General features: G+C 43.7%; 1 protein-coding gene across 1 annotated transcript in view; it reads left to right on the forward strand.

Moving 5' to 3' along the window:
• Positions 1-17,250, forward strand: part of LOC311128668 (splicing factor, suppressor of white-apricot homolog) — a 164,583-nt gene that overhangs the window by 15,688 nt on the left and 131,645 nt on the right. The window contains exons 4-5 of the mRNA XM_084160864.1: positions 6,979-7,055; positions 9,741-9,960. Coding sequence (XP_084016990.1) covers positions 6,979-7,055; positions 9,741-9,960 — 297 coding nt within the window. The remainder of the gene's footprint in view (positions 1-6,978; positions 7,056-9,740; positions 9,961-17,250) is intronic.

Raw genomic sequence — 17,250 nt, forward strand, 5'->3', positions numbered from 1 at the left:
GAGACAGAATAACAACAAAACAATCCAGAAAAACGCATGTCAAAAATGTTATAAATTGATTTTCATTTTAATGAGGGAAATAAGTATTTGACCCCTCTGCAAAACATGACTTAGTACTTGGTTGCAAAACCCTTGTTGGCAATCACAGAGGTCAGACGTTTCTTGTAGTTGGCCACCAGGTTTGCACACATCTCAGGAGGGATTTTGTCCCACTCCTCTTTGCAGATCTTCTCCAAGTCATTAAGGTTTCGAGGCTGACGTTTGGCAACTCGAACCTTCAGCTCCCTCCACAGATTTTCTATGGGATTAAGGTCTGGAGACTGGCTAGGCCACTCCAGGACCTTAATGTGCTTCTTCTTGAGCCACTCCTTTGTTGCCTTGGCCGTGTGTTTTGGGTCATTGTCATGCTTGAATACCCATCCACGACCCATTTTCAATGCCCTGGCTGAGGGAAGGAGGTTCTCACCCAAGATTTGACGGTACATGGCCCCGTCCATCGTCCCTTTGATGCGGTGAAGTTGTCCTGTCCCCTTAGCAGAAAAACACCCCCAAAGCATGTTTCCACCTCCATGTTTGACGGTGGGGATGGTGTTCTTGGGGTCATAGGCAGCATTCATCCTCCTCCAAACACGGCGAGTTGAGTTGATGCCAAAGAGCTCGATTTTGGTCTCATCTGACCACAACACTTTCACCCAGTTCTCCTCTGAATCATTCAGATGTTCATTGGCAAACTTCAGACGGGCCTATATATGTGCTGTCTTGAGCAGGGGGACCTTGCAGGCACTGCAGGATTTCAGTCCTTCACGGCGTAGTGTGTTACCAATTGTTTTCTTGGTGACTATGGTCCCAGCTGCCTTGAGATCATTGACAAGATCCTCCCGTGTAGTTCTGGGCTGATTCCTCACCATTCTCATGATCATTGCAAGTCCACGAGGTGAGATCTTGCATGGAGCCCCAGGCCGAGGGAGATTGACAGTTCTTTTGTGTTTCTTCCATTTGCGAATAATCGCACCAACTGTTGTCACCTTCTCACCAAGCTGCTTGGCGATGGTCCTGTAGCGCATTCCAGCCTTGTGTAGGTCTACAATCTTGTCCCTGACATCCTTGGAGAGCTCTTTGGTCTTGGCCATGGTGGAGAGTTTGGAATCTGATTGATTGATTGCTTCTGTGGACAGGTGTCTTTTATACAGGTAACAAACTGAGATTAGGAGCACTCCCTTTAAGAGTGTGCTCCTAATCTCAGCTCGTTATCTGTATAAAAGACACCTGGGAGCCAGAAATCTTTCTGATTGAGAGTGGGTCAAATACTTATTTCCCTCATTAAATGCAAATCAATTTATAAAATTTTTGACATGCGTTTTTCTGCATTTTTTTGTTATTCTGTCTCTCACTGTTCAAATAAACCTACCATTAAAATTATAGACTGATCATTTCTTTGTCAGTGGGCAAACGTACAAAATCAGCAGGGGATCAAATACTTTTTTCCCTCACTGTATATCTCAGATATAGGACAAACACTTAAGAACAATCTTCCTTTAGATTTTTTTGGGCTAATAGAATAAAAAATAAAATACAAATATTTTTTGATACTTCAAGGAGTCTTAAAATTCTAAATGAAATACCTAAATAATCCTTGAAATGACCTTCTTAAAACAATTCCATATAGTTTAGTAATATAAACGCAACATGTAAAGTGTTGGTCCCATGTTTCAAGAGCTGAAATAAAAGATACCATACATTTTCCATACGCACATAAAGCATATTTCTCTCAAATTTGGTTTACATCCCTGTTAGTGAGCATTTCTCCTTTGCCAAGATAATCCATCCACTTGACAGGTGTGGCATATCAAGAAGCTGATTAAACAGCATGATCATTACACAGGTGCACATTGTGCTGGGGACAATAAAAGGCCACTCTAAAATGTGCGGTTTTGTCACACAACACAATGCCACAGATGTCTCAAGTTGTGAGGGAATGTGGAATTGGCATGTTGACTGCAGGAATGTCCACCATAAGCCGTTTTAGAGAATTTGGCAGTACATCCAACCAGCCTCACAACCGCAGACCACGTGTAACTATGCCAGCTCTGGACCTCCATATCAGTCTTAAAAAAAAAAAAATCTGACTGCAGTTTGGCGTTGTAACCAACTTCAGTGGGCAAATGCTCACCTTTGATGGCCACTGGCACGCTGGAGAAGTGTGCTTTTCACGGATGAATCCCGGTTTCAGCTGTACCAGGCAGATGGCAGACAACGTGTATGGCGTCGTGTGGGTGAGAGGTTTGCTGACGTCAACGTTGTGAACAGAGTGCCCTGTGGTGGTGGGTTTATGGTATGGGCAGGCAGGCAGGCATAAGCTACGGACACAAACACAATTGCATTTTATCTATGGTATTTTGAATGCACAGACATACCATGATGAGATCCTGAGGCCCATTGTCGTGCCATTCATCCGCCGCCATCACCTCATGTTTTAGCATGATAATGCACGGCCCCATGTTGCAAGGATCTGTATGCAATTCCTGGAAGCTAAGAATCTCCCTGTTCTTCCATGATCTGCATACTCACCAGACATGTCACCCATTGAGCATGTTTGGGATGCTCTGGATCGACGTGTATGACAGTGTGTTCTATGCTTGGTCGGTATAACGTATACCGGGGTATTTTGAAATATCCGTGGGATAGTTTTCCAATACCGTTAACTATTTCCAACGTTTGTTTTGTTGCCATTTTAATTTTTTTAGCAACTTTTTAAATACCTGCAGTCAACTTGTGCAATACGTTAGGAGATAAAGAAAATCCCGTTCTTAATTTCACCTGTCACATAATTTTTCAGTGAAGCTTACCGGTAGTCCCCAGTCACATTATGTTTACAAGCACACAACAATGAGAGACCGGAGCCTTGTGAGTCACTCACTGTGGTGCAGCATGCGGCAGGTGATCTAGTTACAGTATGACATTCATAACTACATTTTTGCAAGCAAGATAACTTATTAGTTATAAGACAACTGTTTAAAATGTGCTAAATGCTCAGCAGTTGTGCATTTGGTTTGCTAGTTAGCTATCTAGTGGGTAGCTTCTTCCAAAATCAAGTTTCGCTTTGTAAAAGCAGAGAATCCCCTCCTGGATCAAGAGCCTTGCTGTCTAATATTTAATAGTTAACAAAGAAATAGGTAGTCCTATATGCTTAATTAAGAGTTATTAATGTAACTTTAGTTCTACAAACGTTGGGTTATAGGTTTTGATTTTTAATACATTGTAAGGCTGCATGATGAGACTAATGAGGATTTGAAAAAAGTTGCTTGATAGGAATGAGCTCTGCTTTGTTTTTTGCGCAGGCTATACACACTTAAATAGTCTCTCATTCACAATTTGACAAGCGCTTGATAATACCTCTAATTTCATGGCGGCATCCCCTTTGTGGCCGTAATGCACCCTAAAAAAATCCATACCTTTTGTGGCCCCGAGTGCTGCATTGTGCCCTAATCCCTGAGTGTGCTGCGCAATCCGAAGCACCTCTCACTCACATGGCTCTCCATCACGTGATCGGGTCTTTCTCACAGCCTACAAGTGAAGACAGGCACATCCGGGATGAACCTGCGTGAGTCCTTATCCAATTCCAAGCTGCATATTGAAGATATTGGAAGAACTGTCCACATTTACTTTTCGTCAGCCAACAAGATGAGTAGGCCTAACGAACAGCAAAAGCACTGGACTATGTCAATCTACTATCCCCCATAGTACAAAAGTCGACCTATTCTGTGCAATAAATAAATATTCCCAAACATTGTCTGGGACAGTTGTGGGGTGCAATAGATGGCAGTAGGCTATAAGCGCGAATGTTCCATTAGCGGGAAAACACCATTATCAAAAATGACCGTAAATGTGATTATGCATGTAATGCTTTTATTATAAAGTTGAATTTTTATGGTGAAAATCATCTTCCCCAAACTTGAAACTCACGCGCTGCTTATGTATGCCAGTTAGGCTCTAAACCCCTTGTAAAGCAGATTAATGTGTTTAATTTTAAGAAGTTATTTGGCCACTTTAGTTGTGATACAAACCTTATCAAAACATATAGGCCAATGGGCTAGGCTACATGAGGTGTGTGACTATAATTAGAAAAAGTCGCAAAAAAAGGCAATTTCTTATGCTGGGCACATTCACAAGTAATAATATATCATTCACAAGTGATAGGCTAATATTGTCACCGATCAGACTATTCTTGATTTGATCTTGTCTTTACATATACTAAATAATGTGTGAAATTTGTTTTGATTTAGAATGGACCGTTATCATGCACCTGTCTCGAAAAAATGTCATCTGTGCACTTAAATAGCGAATGGAGGACGCTTTTCCAGTGGTTCATTTTCATGCCAGCCAGGTAGTCTATACTCCTGTTGTAAAGATAAACAATGTGCTTAATATTAGGAATGTTGAGAAATAAATGTAGTAGGCCTAGTCTATAAAAAGCTGATGGGATCCTCCTCTTTTTAGTAGAGGCCATCACTCTGTTTTCTTCGCAATTGCATAGCCTATAGAACTGTTGCGCAACATGAGCTCATGGGCTCTCATGAAGTGCTACCCATGCTAGATTACAGAGATGTAATTTATCACCAGGTAAGGGTGCTCTCGAGCGGCGAGATGTTATTTACCATTTGGCCATTAGATTTGCGACCAATGCTCCTTATAGGACACATCACTATACTCTATACTCCTCTTTTGGTAATCTCTGTATACCCGTCGCAAGACCCACTGGTTGATTCTTATTTATAAAACCTTCTTAGGCCTCACTCCCCCCTATCTGAGATACCTATTGCAGCCCTCATCCTCCACATACAACACCCGTTCTGCCAGTCACATTATGTTAAAGGTCCCCAAAGCGGACACATCCCTGGGTCGTCCTCTTTTCAGTTCGCTGCAGCTAGCGACTGTAACGAGCTGCAAAAAACACTCAAACTGGACAGTTTTATCTCATCTCCTCATTCGAAGACTCAATCATGGACACTCTTACTGACAGTTGTGGCTGCTTCGCGTGATGTATTGTTGTCTCTACCTTCTTGCCCTTTGTACTGTTGTCTGTGCGCAATAATGTTTGTACCATGTTTTGTGCTACTGTCATGTTGTTTTGCTTCCATGTTGTTGTCATGTTGTGTTGCTACCATGCTGTGGTTTCATGTGTTGCTGGCATGCTATGTTGTTGTCTTAGGTATCTCTTTATGTAGTGTTGTGGTGTCTCTCTTGTTGTGATGTGTGTTTTGTCCTATATATGTTTTTTTTTTTTTTTTATCCCAGCCCCCGTCCCCGCAGGAGGCCTTTTGGTAGGCCGTCATTGTAAATAAGAATTTGTTCTTAACTGACTTGCCTAGTTAAATAAAGGTTAAATAAAATCAATAAAAAGTGTTTGATTAGATTTTCGATAACATTTTCAGTGATGTCAGAGTGAGTCTCCTGAGTGGCGCAGTGGTCTAAGGCATTGCAGTGCTAGCTGTGCCACTAGAGATTCTGGTTCGAATCCAGGCTCTGTCGCAGCCGGCTGCGACCGGGAGACTCATGGGCAGCGCACAATTGGCCTAGCGTTGTCAAGGGTAGGGGAGGGAATGGCCGGCAGGAATGTAGCTCAGTTGATAGAGCATGGCGTTTTGCAACGCCAGGGTTGTGGGTTCGATTCCCACGGGGGACCAGAAAATTAAAAAAAATAATATATATATATATATATATATATATATATATATATATATATATATATATATATATATATATATATATATATATATATTCACTAACTGTAAGTCGCTCTGGATAAGAGCGTCTGCTAAATGACTAAAATTTAAATGTAATTAGAGGGACAATAGAGTGCTGAGTACCAGGCAGTTAGCAAGTTTGGTAGGCCACTAATGGCCATCAGCATCTTTTAGAGTTTGGAGAAGCCTAAATACCATGACTAAATGGTCACATGGAATTTGATTGCCTTTATGACTCATGACCGCTGTTGTGGCGGTAATACGGTCACCGCAACAGGTGGTCCTCTGTAGCTCAGCTGGTAGAGCACGGCGCTTGTAATGCCAAGGTAGTGGGTTCGATCCCCGGGACCACCCATACACAAACATTTATGCACGCATGACTGTAAGTCATGACATCAATAGAGCACACAGATCGTATAATCAACATTTAGATAAATGAATAGCATATTACTTACTGGTACACATTATGATTCTGTATTATTATTTTGTTATTATTAAGGCACTTAATTCTATCACAAAAGCACGTGAATGCATCCAACTTGTATTTACTACCTCAAAACTGAAATGACAACCTTCCCAATTGGTTATGAACACAGCATTATACTACCCCTCCCTCCTGCCCCCCTCTAGCCAACGCCCAGGTGCCCCTCCCACAGCAGATGGTACAGTACTACTGCTGTGTGTCTGAGTGCTATCATCAGTACTGTCACCTGGCACAGCGCTGCCTGGGTTTACTCAGCAATACAAAACTCCTCTACCGTGTGTGTGTGTGCGCGTGTCTCTGTTGTGGTGTCGGTGGCCAGGGCACACCTCGGGCGAGCGGCGGTGCGCCTGATTAAATCAGCACAGGACAAATCTATGCTGGGCTCCTTGGCTGCCATGTTTGGCATTAATGTGCTTAACCTCTACATCCATCTGCAGCCTCCCCACAGTGAACTATCGCATACCATTTTAATCTAATTTCCAGATGACCTGTCCGTGTGCTATTTCACACTGGGGGGGAGGGGGTTTGATGTTGTAAATAATTGTGACAGGGACCTCCACCTCCCAGAAAGTTGAGTAAGTAAAGCTGAAACTGAATGCCTCGGGCAACGCGGCCAAATGAGAGTGGGTAGATGAAGGAGAGGAGGAAACGTTAAGTGCTTGTTGTGTGTCAGTGACTGTAGGTTGAATCCTAATCTCTCTCTTCTTCTTCTTCTCTCTCTCCCTGACCTTGTCGGTTGTTCCCCATCAGAAGAAGCAGAGCCGCAGGAGAGCGAGGAACCCTTCGTGGCGCCCCCGGGCCTGGCGATCCCCCCCGATGTAGAGCTGGTGAGTAACCTGCACAACATCCCACTGCTTCATGCTTAAATATACACGGTGGACCACAGGGGTGCAGAACGGGTTTTAACCCATAAGTCTAAGCAGGGGGGGAGGGGGTTCTAGTAAGCTATATGGATTTCATTTTTTAAAGGTCATACCAAGGATCATTTAGCTATTTGATTTTGATGACTATTTTAATTTGACCGTACTGCTATTAGCCCATGCATACGCATTGAATAACAGATTCACTACATGGAACAACAGATAGTCCCCCCAAAAAAATCTAAAGGGAGTTTGTTCTGAAGTGTCTGTCCTATATCTGAGATATATAAGAAAGTCCAGGAAACATATAAGTTACAGGTTTTTAGGGAGCTTTCAATTGGCATGATTACATTTACATTTTAGTCATTTAGCAGATGCTTTTATCCAGAGCGACTTACAGTTAGTGAGTGCATACATTTTCCCCCAATTTTTTTCTTCCCATACTGGTCCCCCGTGGGAAACAAATCCACAACCCTGGCATTGCAAACACCATGCTCTACCAACTGAGCTACACGGGACTACAGGAATGTCCACCAGAGCTGTTGTTCATTTCTCTACCATAAGCCACCTCCAATGTCGTTTTAGAGAATTTGGCAGTATGTCCAACTGGACTCACAACCACAAACCACGTGTATGGCGTCGTGTGGGCGAGTGGTTTGTTGATGTCAATATGGTGGCAGTGGGGTTATGGTATGGGCAGGTATAAGCTACAGACAATGAACACAATTGCATTTTACCGTGACAAGATCCTGAGGCTAAAATTTTTTTAGGTATATGTGACCAACATATTCATATCTGTATTCCCAGTCATGTGAATTCCATAGATTAGGGCCTAATGAATTTATTTCAATTGACTGATTTCCTTATATGAACTGTAACTCAGTAAATTCTTTGAAATTGTTGCATGTTGCGTTTATATTTTAGTTCAGTATACATTTGAACAATGGTGGGTCCAGGGGTCCAACGGTTTACATAACACTCCCTATTATGAGAGGGAACAGGAAGGGAACGGAGCAGAGAACAGCAGAACTTGCTTGTGAGTGTTGTGTGCGTGATAGACAGTGACTTGTGCGGTATTGATGTTGCGAGGCTGATCAGACTGCAGACAGACCGATAGACAGACACAGACAAGTCAAACGATATGGCGTTTGATCTGAAGGAGGGTAATGAGGTCATCACTCACATCCTGCAGCCTGGGAGGAGACTAAGAAGAGTCTGCTGTGCTGCTTTAGTTTGCGTCAGTTAGTATCAGGGGCCTGCCGTCTGTCTGTCTCCCCATCTCAGTCCACTAGGACAGACTTTCCACTCCACTGCTGCTGCTTCCCCCATTGACCGCCGGTTGCCTTTCATCTGCAGGCTCCTTCAAACTCAAGAAGGGGAGGCTTTCATCTCAGCATGGCCTCAATTCTCTCTCTCACACACACCCTACAGACTTCAGACTGACACAAACACACACACACCCTACAGACTTCAGACTGACACAACCACACACACACTTACATACACTCAGGGACGCACACACACACACACACACACACACACACACACACACACACACACACACACACACACACACAGTAATTCAATAAAGACGCATCTGACAGAGAGATCTTCCTCACTCTGGCTGTCTAAGTGTCCTCTGTGATGTCCAGAAACGCATGCGCGTCCCTTCCACGTGTCCTTGTAATGAGATTTTGATTGGGTACCCTGCGAAGCCCTTCCAATTGCTCCATCTTGAAACGGCCAATTAGACAAAGCCGGCGCTATTCTCAGAATATCTGATCTGAATTATTAATTTGGGGATGCGGCTGTGTTTCCGCCGTTATCACGAGTCTTAGTCAGGCAGCACAGGCAGACGCCGGTCTGACAGCCTGGGGGGTGGGGAGAAGGAATCGTCTCTCTCTCTGCTCCTCCTCTCTGTGTGTCATGATTCCATAAGAAGTTCCTCGTTTATCTTCATCATTGCAAGGTTATTTGCTGCTGTTGAGTTTATGCACTCGCAATAAGAGTAGTAGTAGTTGAATGTTCAGGCCCAAGCGTCTTCTCTCCAAAGGTTTTCATTTATTATTCAGGTTCTTCATCTTGATGAGAAATGCATGTTTTTGCTCTCTTTTTCTGAGGGTAACTAACGAGAATGATTCATAATTGAAAGTACACAGTCGCATTGATATTGAATAATCGAGTCCCAATGATTTCCATCTTGCAAGTATTTTGTAAATTATTGTTAGTGAAGAAGCCATTAAACCTCAGCTGCAGTCTTTAGGAAAAATAATTTGGTTGAACCCCACCAAAGAATTAACTACCACACTTAAAAACCTGTTTCATGTCACGTTGTAGCGTATTTAGCTTTTTCATCTTTGCTTCTGAAGTGATTACTCTTGTGCCTCAGTTATAAAATACAGTTACATTAACTTGCCTAAAAGGAGAGTCTGGGGCCGTATGTATCAAGCGTCTCAGACTAGGAGTGCTGATTTTAGAATCACCTTTGCCTATTAGATCACAAATAATAATGTTACATGGACAGGGGGGGACCTGATCCTAGATCAGCACTCCTACTCTTGCTTGATACATACAGCCCCAGGTTGTCACCTATCCTTAACCCCACACTTCATTTGACTTACAGTGTGTGTGCTCTTCCTCTCTCCTTTCCAGCCAGCGACCACCAAAACCCATGCCATCATCGAGAGGACCGCCAACTTTGTGTGCCAGCAGGGGGCCCAGTTTGAGATTGTTTTAAAAACCAAGCAGTCGGGCAACTCCCAGTTTGACTTCCTGAACTTCGAACACTACCTGAACCCCTACTACAAACACATCCTGAAGGCCATGAAGGAGGGCCGCTATACCTCCGCCTCCGACAAGCAGGACTCACAGGGTGAGTCACAGAGATTAACAAAAAGGGTTTATGTAGAATGAGTTGTACATCATGTATGGGAGACGTAGTAACATATACTATCTAATACATACACTACCAGTCAAAAGTTTGGACACACCTACTCATTCAAGGATTTTTCTTTATTTTTAATATTTTTTACATTGTAGAATAATAGTGAAGATATCAAAACTATGAAATAACACGTATGGAAACATGTAGTAACCAAAAAAGTGTTAAACAAATCAAAATATATTTTATATTTGAGATTCTTCAAATAGCCAGCCTTTGCCTTGATGACAGCTTTGCACACGCTTGGCATTTTCTCAACCAGCTTCATGAGGTAGTCACCTGGAATGCATTTCAATTAACAGGTGTGCCTTCTTCAAAGTTAATTAATGTGTTTGAGCCAATCAGTTTTATTGTGGCATGGTGCGGGGGGGGGGGGGGGTATACAGAAGATAGCCCTATTTTGGTATGAGACCAAGTCCATATTATGGAAAGAACAGCTCAAATGAGCAAAGAGAAATGATAGTCCATCCTTACTTTAAGGTCAGTCAATACGGAACATTTCAAGAACTTTGAAAGTTTCTTCAAGTGCAGTCGCAAAAACCATCAAGCGCTATGATGAAACTGGCTCTCATGAGGACCGCCACAGGAATGGAAGACCCAGAGTTACCTCTGCTGCAGAGGATAACTTCATTAGAGTTACCAGCCTCAGAAATTGCAGCCCAAATAAGTGCTTCTTAGAGTTCAAGTAACAGACACATCTCAACATCAACTGTTCAGAGGGGACTGTGAGAATCAGGCCTTCATGGTCGAATTTCTGCAAAGAAACCACTACTAAAGGACACCAATAATAAGAAGAGACTTGCTTGGGCCAAGAAACACGAGCAATGGACAATAGACCGGTGGAAATTTGACCTTTTGGTCTGGAGTCAAAATTTGAGATTTTTGGTTCCAACCGCCATGTCTTTGTGAGATGCGGTGTGGGTGAATGGATGATCTCCGCATGTGTATTTCCCACCGTAAAGCATGGAGGAGGAGGTGTTATGGTGTGGGGGTGCTTTATTTAGAATTCAAGGCACAGTTAACCATCATGGCTACCCCAGAATTCTGCAGTGATACGCCATCCCATCTGGTTTGGGCTTAGTGGGACTATCATTTGTTTTTCAACAGGACAATGACACCTCCAGGCTGTGTAAGGGCTAATTTACCAAGGAGGAGAGTGCTGCATCAGATGACCTGGCCTCCAGAATCCCCCGACCTCAACCCAACTGAGATGGTTTGGGATGAGTCGAACTGCAGAGTGAAGGAAAGGTAGCCAACAAATGCTCAGCATATGTGGGAACTCCTTCAAGACTCTTGGAAAAGCATTCCAGGTTAAGCTGGTTGAGAGAATGCCAAGAGTGTGCAAAGCTGTCATCAAGGCAAAGGGTTGCCAATCAATATATTTTGATTTGTTTAACACTGTTTTGGTTACTACATGATTCCAGATGTGTTATTTCAATGTTTTCATGTCTTCACTATTATTCTACAATGTAGAAAATAGGAAAAACCCTTGAATGAGTAGGTTTTGACTGGTACTGTAATACATGTGGAAATCTTAGAGAACGGGCACAGAATACATGTTAAAGTGATACTTCAGGATTTTGGCAATTAAGCCCTTTATCTACTGCACGCAGAGACATAAAAATGGTATTCACGAGTTTATCTGACTGGGGAAATAGATAAAGGGCTTCATTACCAAAATCCTGAAGGATCCCTTTAACAGCAGAATACATTAACATAATTCAGAATACATGGAGTACTTATTACTATAGTATGCGACTGTAGTATGCATTGTTTGAAGCTCAATGTTACCATCATAGCTAAGCCAATATGACACCAACATTTGCAAATCAACAAATCAACCGTTACTGTGAACCACATACCGGATTTTTAACATAGCCGTTAGCAATCTAGTTAGAGTATTTTCTTCGACTATCTAGCTCAAATATTAGACGTCAATCAATCAATCAATCAATTTTATTTTATATAGCCCTTCTTACATCAGCTAATATCTCGAAGTGCTGTACAGAAACCCAGCCTAAAACCCCAAACAGCTAGTAATGCAGGTGTAGAAGCACGGTGGCTAGGAAAAACTCCCTAGAAAGGCAAAACCTAGGAAGAAACCTAGAGAGGAACCAGGCTATGAGGGGTGGCCAGTCCTCTTCTGGCTGTGCCGGGTGGAGATTATAACAGAACCATGCCAAGATGTTCAAAAATGTTCATAAGTGACAAGCATGGTCAAATAATAATCAGGAATAAATCTCAGTTGGCTTTTCATAGCCGATCATTAGAGTTTAAAACAGCAGGTCTGGGACAGGTAGGGGTTCCATAACCGCAGGCAGAACAGTTTAAACTGGAATAGCAGCAAGGCCAGGCGGACTGGGGATAGCAAGGAGTCACCACGGCCGGTAGTCCCGACGTATGGTCCTAGGGCTCAGGTCTCTCAGTTGGCTTTTCATAGCCGATCATTTAGAGTTGAAAACAGCAGGTCTGGGACAGGTAGGGGTTTCGTAGCCGCAGGCAGAACAGTTGAAACTGGAATAGCAGCAAGGCCAGGCGGACTGGGGGCAGCAGGGTGTCATCATGCCCGGTAGTCCTGACGTATGGTCCTAGGGCTCAGGTTCTCAGAGAGAAAGAGAGAACGAGAGAATTAGAGAGAGCATACTTAAATTCACACAGGACACTGGATAAGACAGGAGAAGTACTCCAGGTATAACCAACTAACCCCAGCCCCCCGACACATAAACTACTGCAGCATAAATACTGGAGGCTGAGACAGGAGCGGTCCGGAGACACTGTGGCCCCATCCGAAGAAACCCCCGGACAGGGCCAAACAGGAAGGATATAACCCCACCCACTCCGCCAAAGCACAGCCCCCGCACCACTAGAGGGATATCCCCAACCACCAACTTACAATCCTGAGACAAGGCCGAGTATAGCCCACAGAGGTCTCCACCACAGCACAAACCAAGGGGGGGGGGGGGCGCCAACCCAGACAGGAAGATCACGTCAGTAACTCAACCCACTCAAGTGACGCACCCCTCCCAGGGACGGCATGAAAGAGCACCAGCAGGCCAGTGACTCAGCCCCTGCAACAGGGTTAGAGGCAGAGAACCCCAGTGGAGAGGGGAACCGGCCTGGCAGAGACAGCAAGGGCTGTTCGTTGCTCCAGCCTTTCCGTTCACCTTCACACTCCTGGGCCAGACTACACTCAATCATATGACCTACTGAAGAGATAAGTCTTCAGTAAAGACTTAAAGGTTGAGACCGAGTCTGCGTCTCTCACATGGGTAGGCAGACTGTTCCATAAAAATGGAGATCTATAGGAGAAAGCCCTGCCTCCCGCTGTTTGCTTAGAAATTCTAGGGACAATTAGGAGGCCTGCGTCTTGTGACCGTAGCGTACGTATTGGTATGTACGGCAGGACCAACTCGGAAAGATAGGTAGGAGCAAGCCCATGTAACGCTTTATAGGTTAACAGTAAAACCTTGAAATCAGCCCTTGCCTTAACAGGAAGCCAGTGTAGGGAAGCTAGCACTGGAGTAATATGATCAAATTTCTTGGTTCTAGTCAGGATTCTAGCAGCCGTATTTAGCACTAACTGAAGTTTATTTAGTGCTTTATCCGGGTAGCCGGAAAATAGAGCATTGCAGTAGTCTAATCTAGAAGTAACAAATGCATGGATTAATTTTTCTGCATCATTTTTGGACAGAAAATTTCTGATTTTTGCAATGTTACGTAGATGGAAAAAAGCTGTCCTTGAAACAGTCTTGATATGTTCGTCAAAAGAGAGATCAGGGTCAAGAGTAACGCCTAGGTCCTTCACAGTTTTATTTGAGACGACTTTACAACCATCAAGATGAATTGTCAGATTTAACAGAAGATCTCTTTGTTTCTTGGGACCTAGAACAAGCATCTCTGTTTTGTCCGAGTTTAAAAGTAAAAAGTTTTCAGCCATCCACTTCCTTATGTCTGAAACACAGGCTTCTAGCGAGGGCAATTTTGGGGCTTCACCATGCTTCATTGAAATGTACAGCTGTGTGTCATCCGCATAGCAGTGAAAGTTAACATTATGTTTTCGAATAACATCCCCAAGAGGTAAAATATATAGTGAAAACAATAGTGGTCCTAAAACGGAACCTTGAGGAACACCGAAATGTACAGTTGATTTGTCGGAGGACAGACCATTCACAGAGACAAACTGATATCTTTCCGACAGGTAGGATCTAAACCAGGCCAGAACTTGTCCGTGTAGACCAATTTGGGTTTCCAGTCTCTCCAAAAGAATGTGGTGATCGATGGTGTCAAAGGCAGCACTAAGGTCTAGTAGCACGAGGACAGATGCAGAGCCTCGGTCTGACGCCATTAAAAGGTCATTTACCACCTTCACAAGTGCAGTCTCAGTGCTATGATGGGGTCTAAAACCAGACTGAAGCATTTCGTATACATTGTTTGTCTTCAGAAAAGCAGTGAGTTGCTGCGCAACAGCTTTTTCTAAAATTTTTGAGAGGAATGGAAGATTCGATATTGGCCGATAGTTTTTTATATTTTCCGGGTCAAGGTTTGGCTTTTTCAAGAGAGGCTTTATCACTGCCACTTTTAGTGAGTTTGGTACACATCCGGTGGATAGAGAGCTGTTTATTATGTTCAACATAGGAGGGCCAAGCACAGGAAGCAGCTCCTTCAGCAGTTTAGTAGGAATAGGATCCAGTATGCAGCTTGAAGGTTTAGAGGCCATGATTATTTTCATCATTGTGTCAAGAGATATAGTACTAAAACACTTAAGTGTCTCTCCCGATCCCAGGCCCTCGCAGAGCTGTGCAGATCCAGGACAGCTAAGCCCTGGAGGAATACGCAGATTCAAAGAGGAGTCCGTAATTTGCTTTCTAATGGTCATGATCTTTTCCTCAAAGAAGTTCATGAATTTATCACTGCTGAAGTGAAAACCATCCTCTCTTAGGGAATGCTGCTTTTTAGTTAGCTTTGCAACAGTATCAAAAAGAAATTTTGGATTGTTCTTATTTTCCTCGATTAATTTGGAAAAGTAGGATGATCGAGCAGCAGTGAGGGCTCTTCGGTACTGCACGGTACTGTCTTTCCAAGCTAGTCGGAAGACTTCCAGTTTGGTGTGGCGCCATTTCCGTTCCAATTTCCTGGAAGCTTGCTTCAAAGCTCGGGTATTTTCTGTATACCAGGGAGCTAGTTTCTTATGACAAATGTTTTTCGTTTTTAGGGGTGCAACTGCATCTAGGGTATTGTGCAAGGTTAAATTTAGTTCCTCAGTTAAGTGGTTAACTGATTTTTGTCCTCTGACGTCCTTGGGTAGGCAGAAGGGGTCTGGAAGGGCATCAATGAATTTTTGTGTTGTCTGAGAATTTATAGCACGACTTTTGATGCTCCTTGGTTGGGGTCTGAGCAGATTATTTGTTGCGATTGCAAACGTAATAAAATGGTGGTCCGATAGTCCAGGATTTTGTGGAAAAACATTAAGATCTACAACATTTATTCCATGGGACAAAACTAGGTCCAGAGTATGACTGTGGCAGTGAGTAGGTCCAGAGACATGTTGGACAAAACCCACTGAGTCGATAATGGCTCCGAAGGACTTTTGGAGTGGGTCTGTGGACTTCTCCATGTGAATATTAAAATCACCAAAAATTAGAATATGATCTGCTATGACTACAAGGTCTGATAGGAATTCAGGAAACTCAGAGAGGAACGCTGTATATGGCCCAGGAGGCCTGTAAACAGTAGCTATAAAAAGTGATTGAGTAGGCTGCATAGATTTCATGACTAGAAGCTCGAAAGATGAAAACGTCATTTTTTTTTTTGTAAATTGAAATTTGCTATCGTAAATGTTAGCAACACCTCCGCCTTTGCGGGATGCACGGGGAATATGGTCACTAGTGTAACCAGGAGGTGAGGCCTCATTTAACACAGCAAATTCATCAGGCTTAAGCCATGTTTCAGTCAGGCCAATCACATCAAGATTATGATCAGTGATTAGTTCATTGACTATGACTGCCTTTGAAGTGAGGGATCTAACATTAAGTAACCCTATTTTGAGATGTGAGGTATCACGATCTCTTTCAATAATGGCAGGAATGGAGGAGGTCTTTATCCTAATAAGATTGCTAGGGTGGACACCACCATGTTTAGTTTTGCCCAACCTAGGTCGAGGCACAGACACAGTCTCAATGGGTATGGCTGAGCTGACTACACTGACTATGCTATTGGCAGACTCCACTAAGCTGGCAGGTTGGCTAACAGCCTGCTGCCTGGCCTGCACCCTATTTCACTGTGGGGCTAAAGGAGTTAGAGCCCTATCTATGTTGGTAGATAAGAGGAGAGCACCCCTCCAGCTAGGATGGAGTCCGTCACTCCTCAGCAGGTCAGGCTTGATCCTGTTTGTGGGTGAGTCCCAGAAAGAGGGCCAATTATCCACAAATGTTATCTTTTGGGAGGGGCAGAAAACAGTTTTCAACCAGCGATTAAGTGCTGAGACTCTGCTGTAGAGCTCGTCACTTCCCCTAACTGGGAGGGGGCCAGAGACAATTACTCGATGCCGACACATCTTTCTAGCTGATTTACACGCTGAAGCTATGTTGCACTTGGTGACCTCTGACTGTTTCATCCTAACATCGTTGGTGCCGACGTGGATAACAATATCTCTATACTCTCTACACTCGCCAGTTTTAGCTTTAGCCAGCACCATCTTTAGATTAGCCTTAACGTCGGTAGCCCTGCCCCCTGGTAAACAGTGTATGATCGCTGGGTGATTCGTTTTAAGTCTAATACTGCGGGTAATGGAGTCGCCAATGACTAGGGTTTTCAATTTGTCAGAGCTAATGGTGGGAGCCTTCGGCGTCTCAGACCCCGTAACGGGAGGAGTAGAGACTAGAGAAGACTCAGACTCAGACTCCGACTCGCTACATAATGGGGAAAACCGGTTGAAGGTTTCTGTCGGCTGAATGAGCGACACCGGTTGAGCATTCCAACAGTATTTCCCTCCAGAAGCCATGAGAAAGTTGTCCGGCTGCAGGGACTGTGCGGGGGGAGTTATACTAACGTTACTGTCTGTACTTACTGGTGGCACAGACGCTGTTTCTTCCTTTCCTACACTGATAATACTCTTGCCTAACGATTGCGTCTGAAGCTGGGCTTGTAGCACAGCTATTCTCGCCGTAAGGCGAGAATTCTCCTGTATATTATGAGTACAGCGACTGCAATTAAAAGACATCA

Source organism: Coregonus lavaretus (genome assembly GCF_964263955.1).
Source record: "Coregonus lavaretus genome assembly, chromosome: 4".
NCBI classification, from domain to species: domain Eukaryota; kingdom Metazoa; phylum Chordata; class Actinopteri; order Salmoniformes; family Salmonidae; genus Coregonus; species Coregonus lavaretus.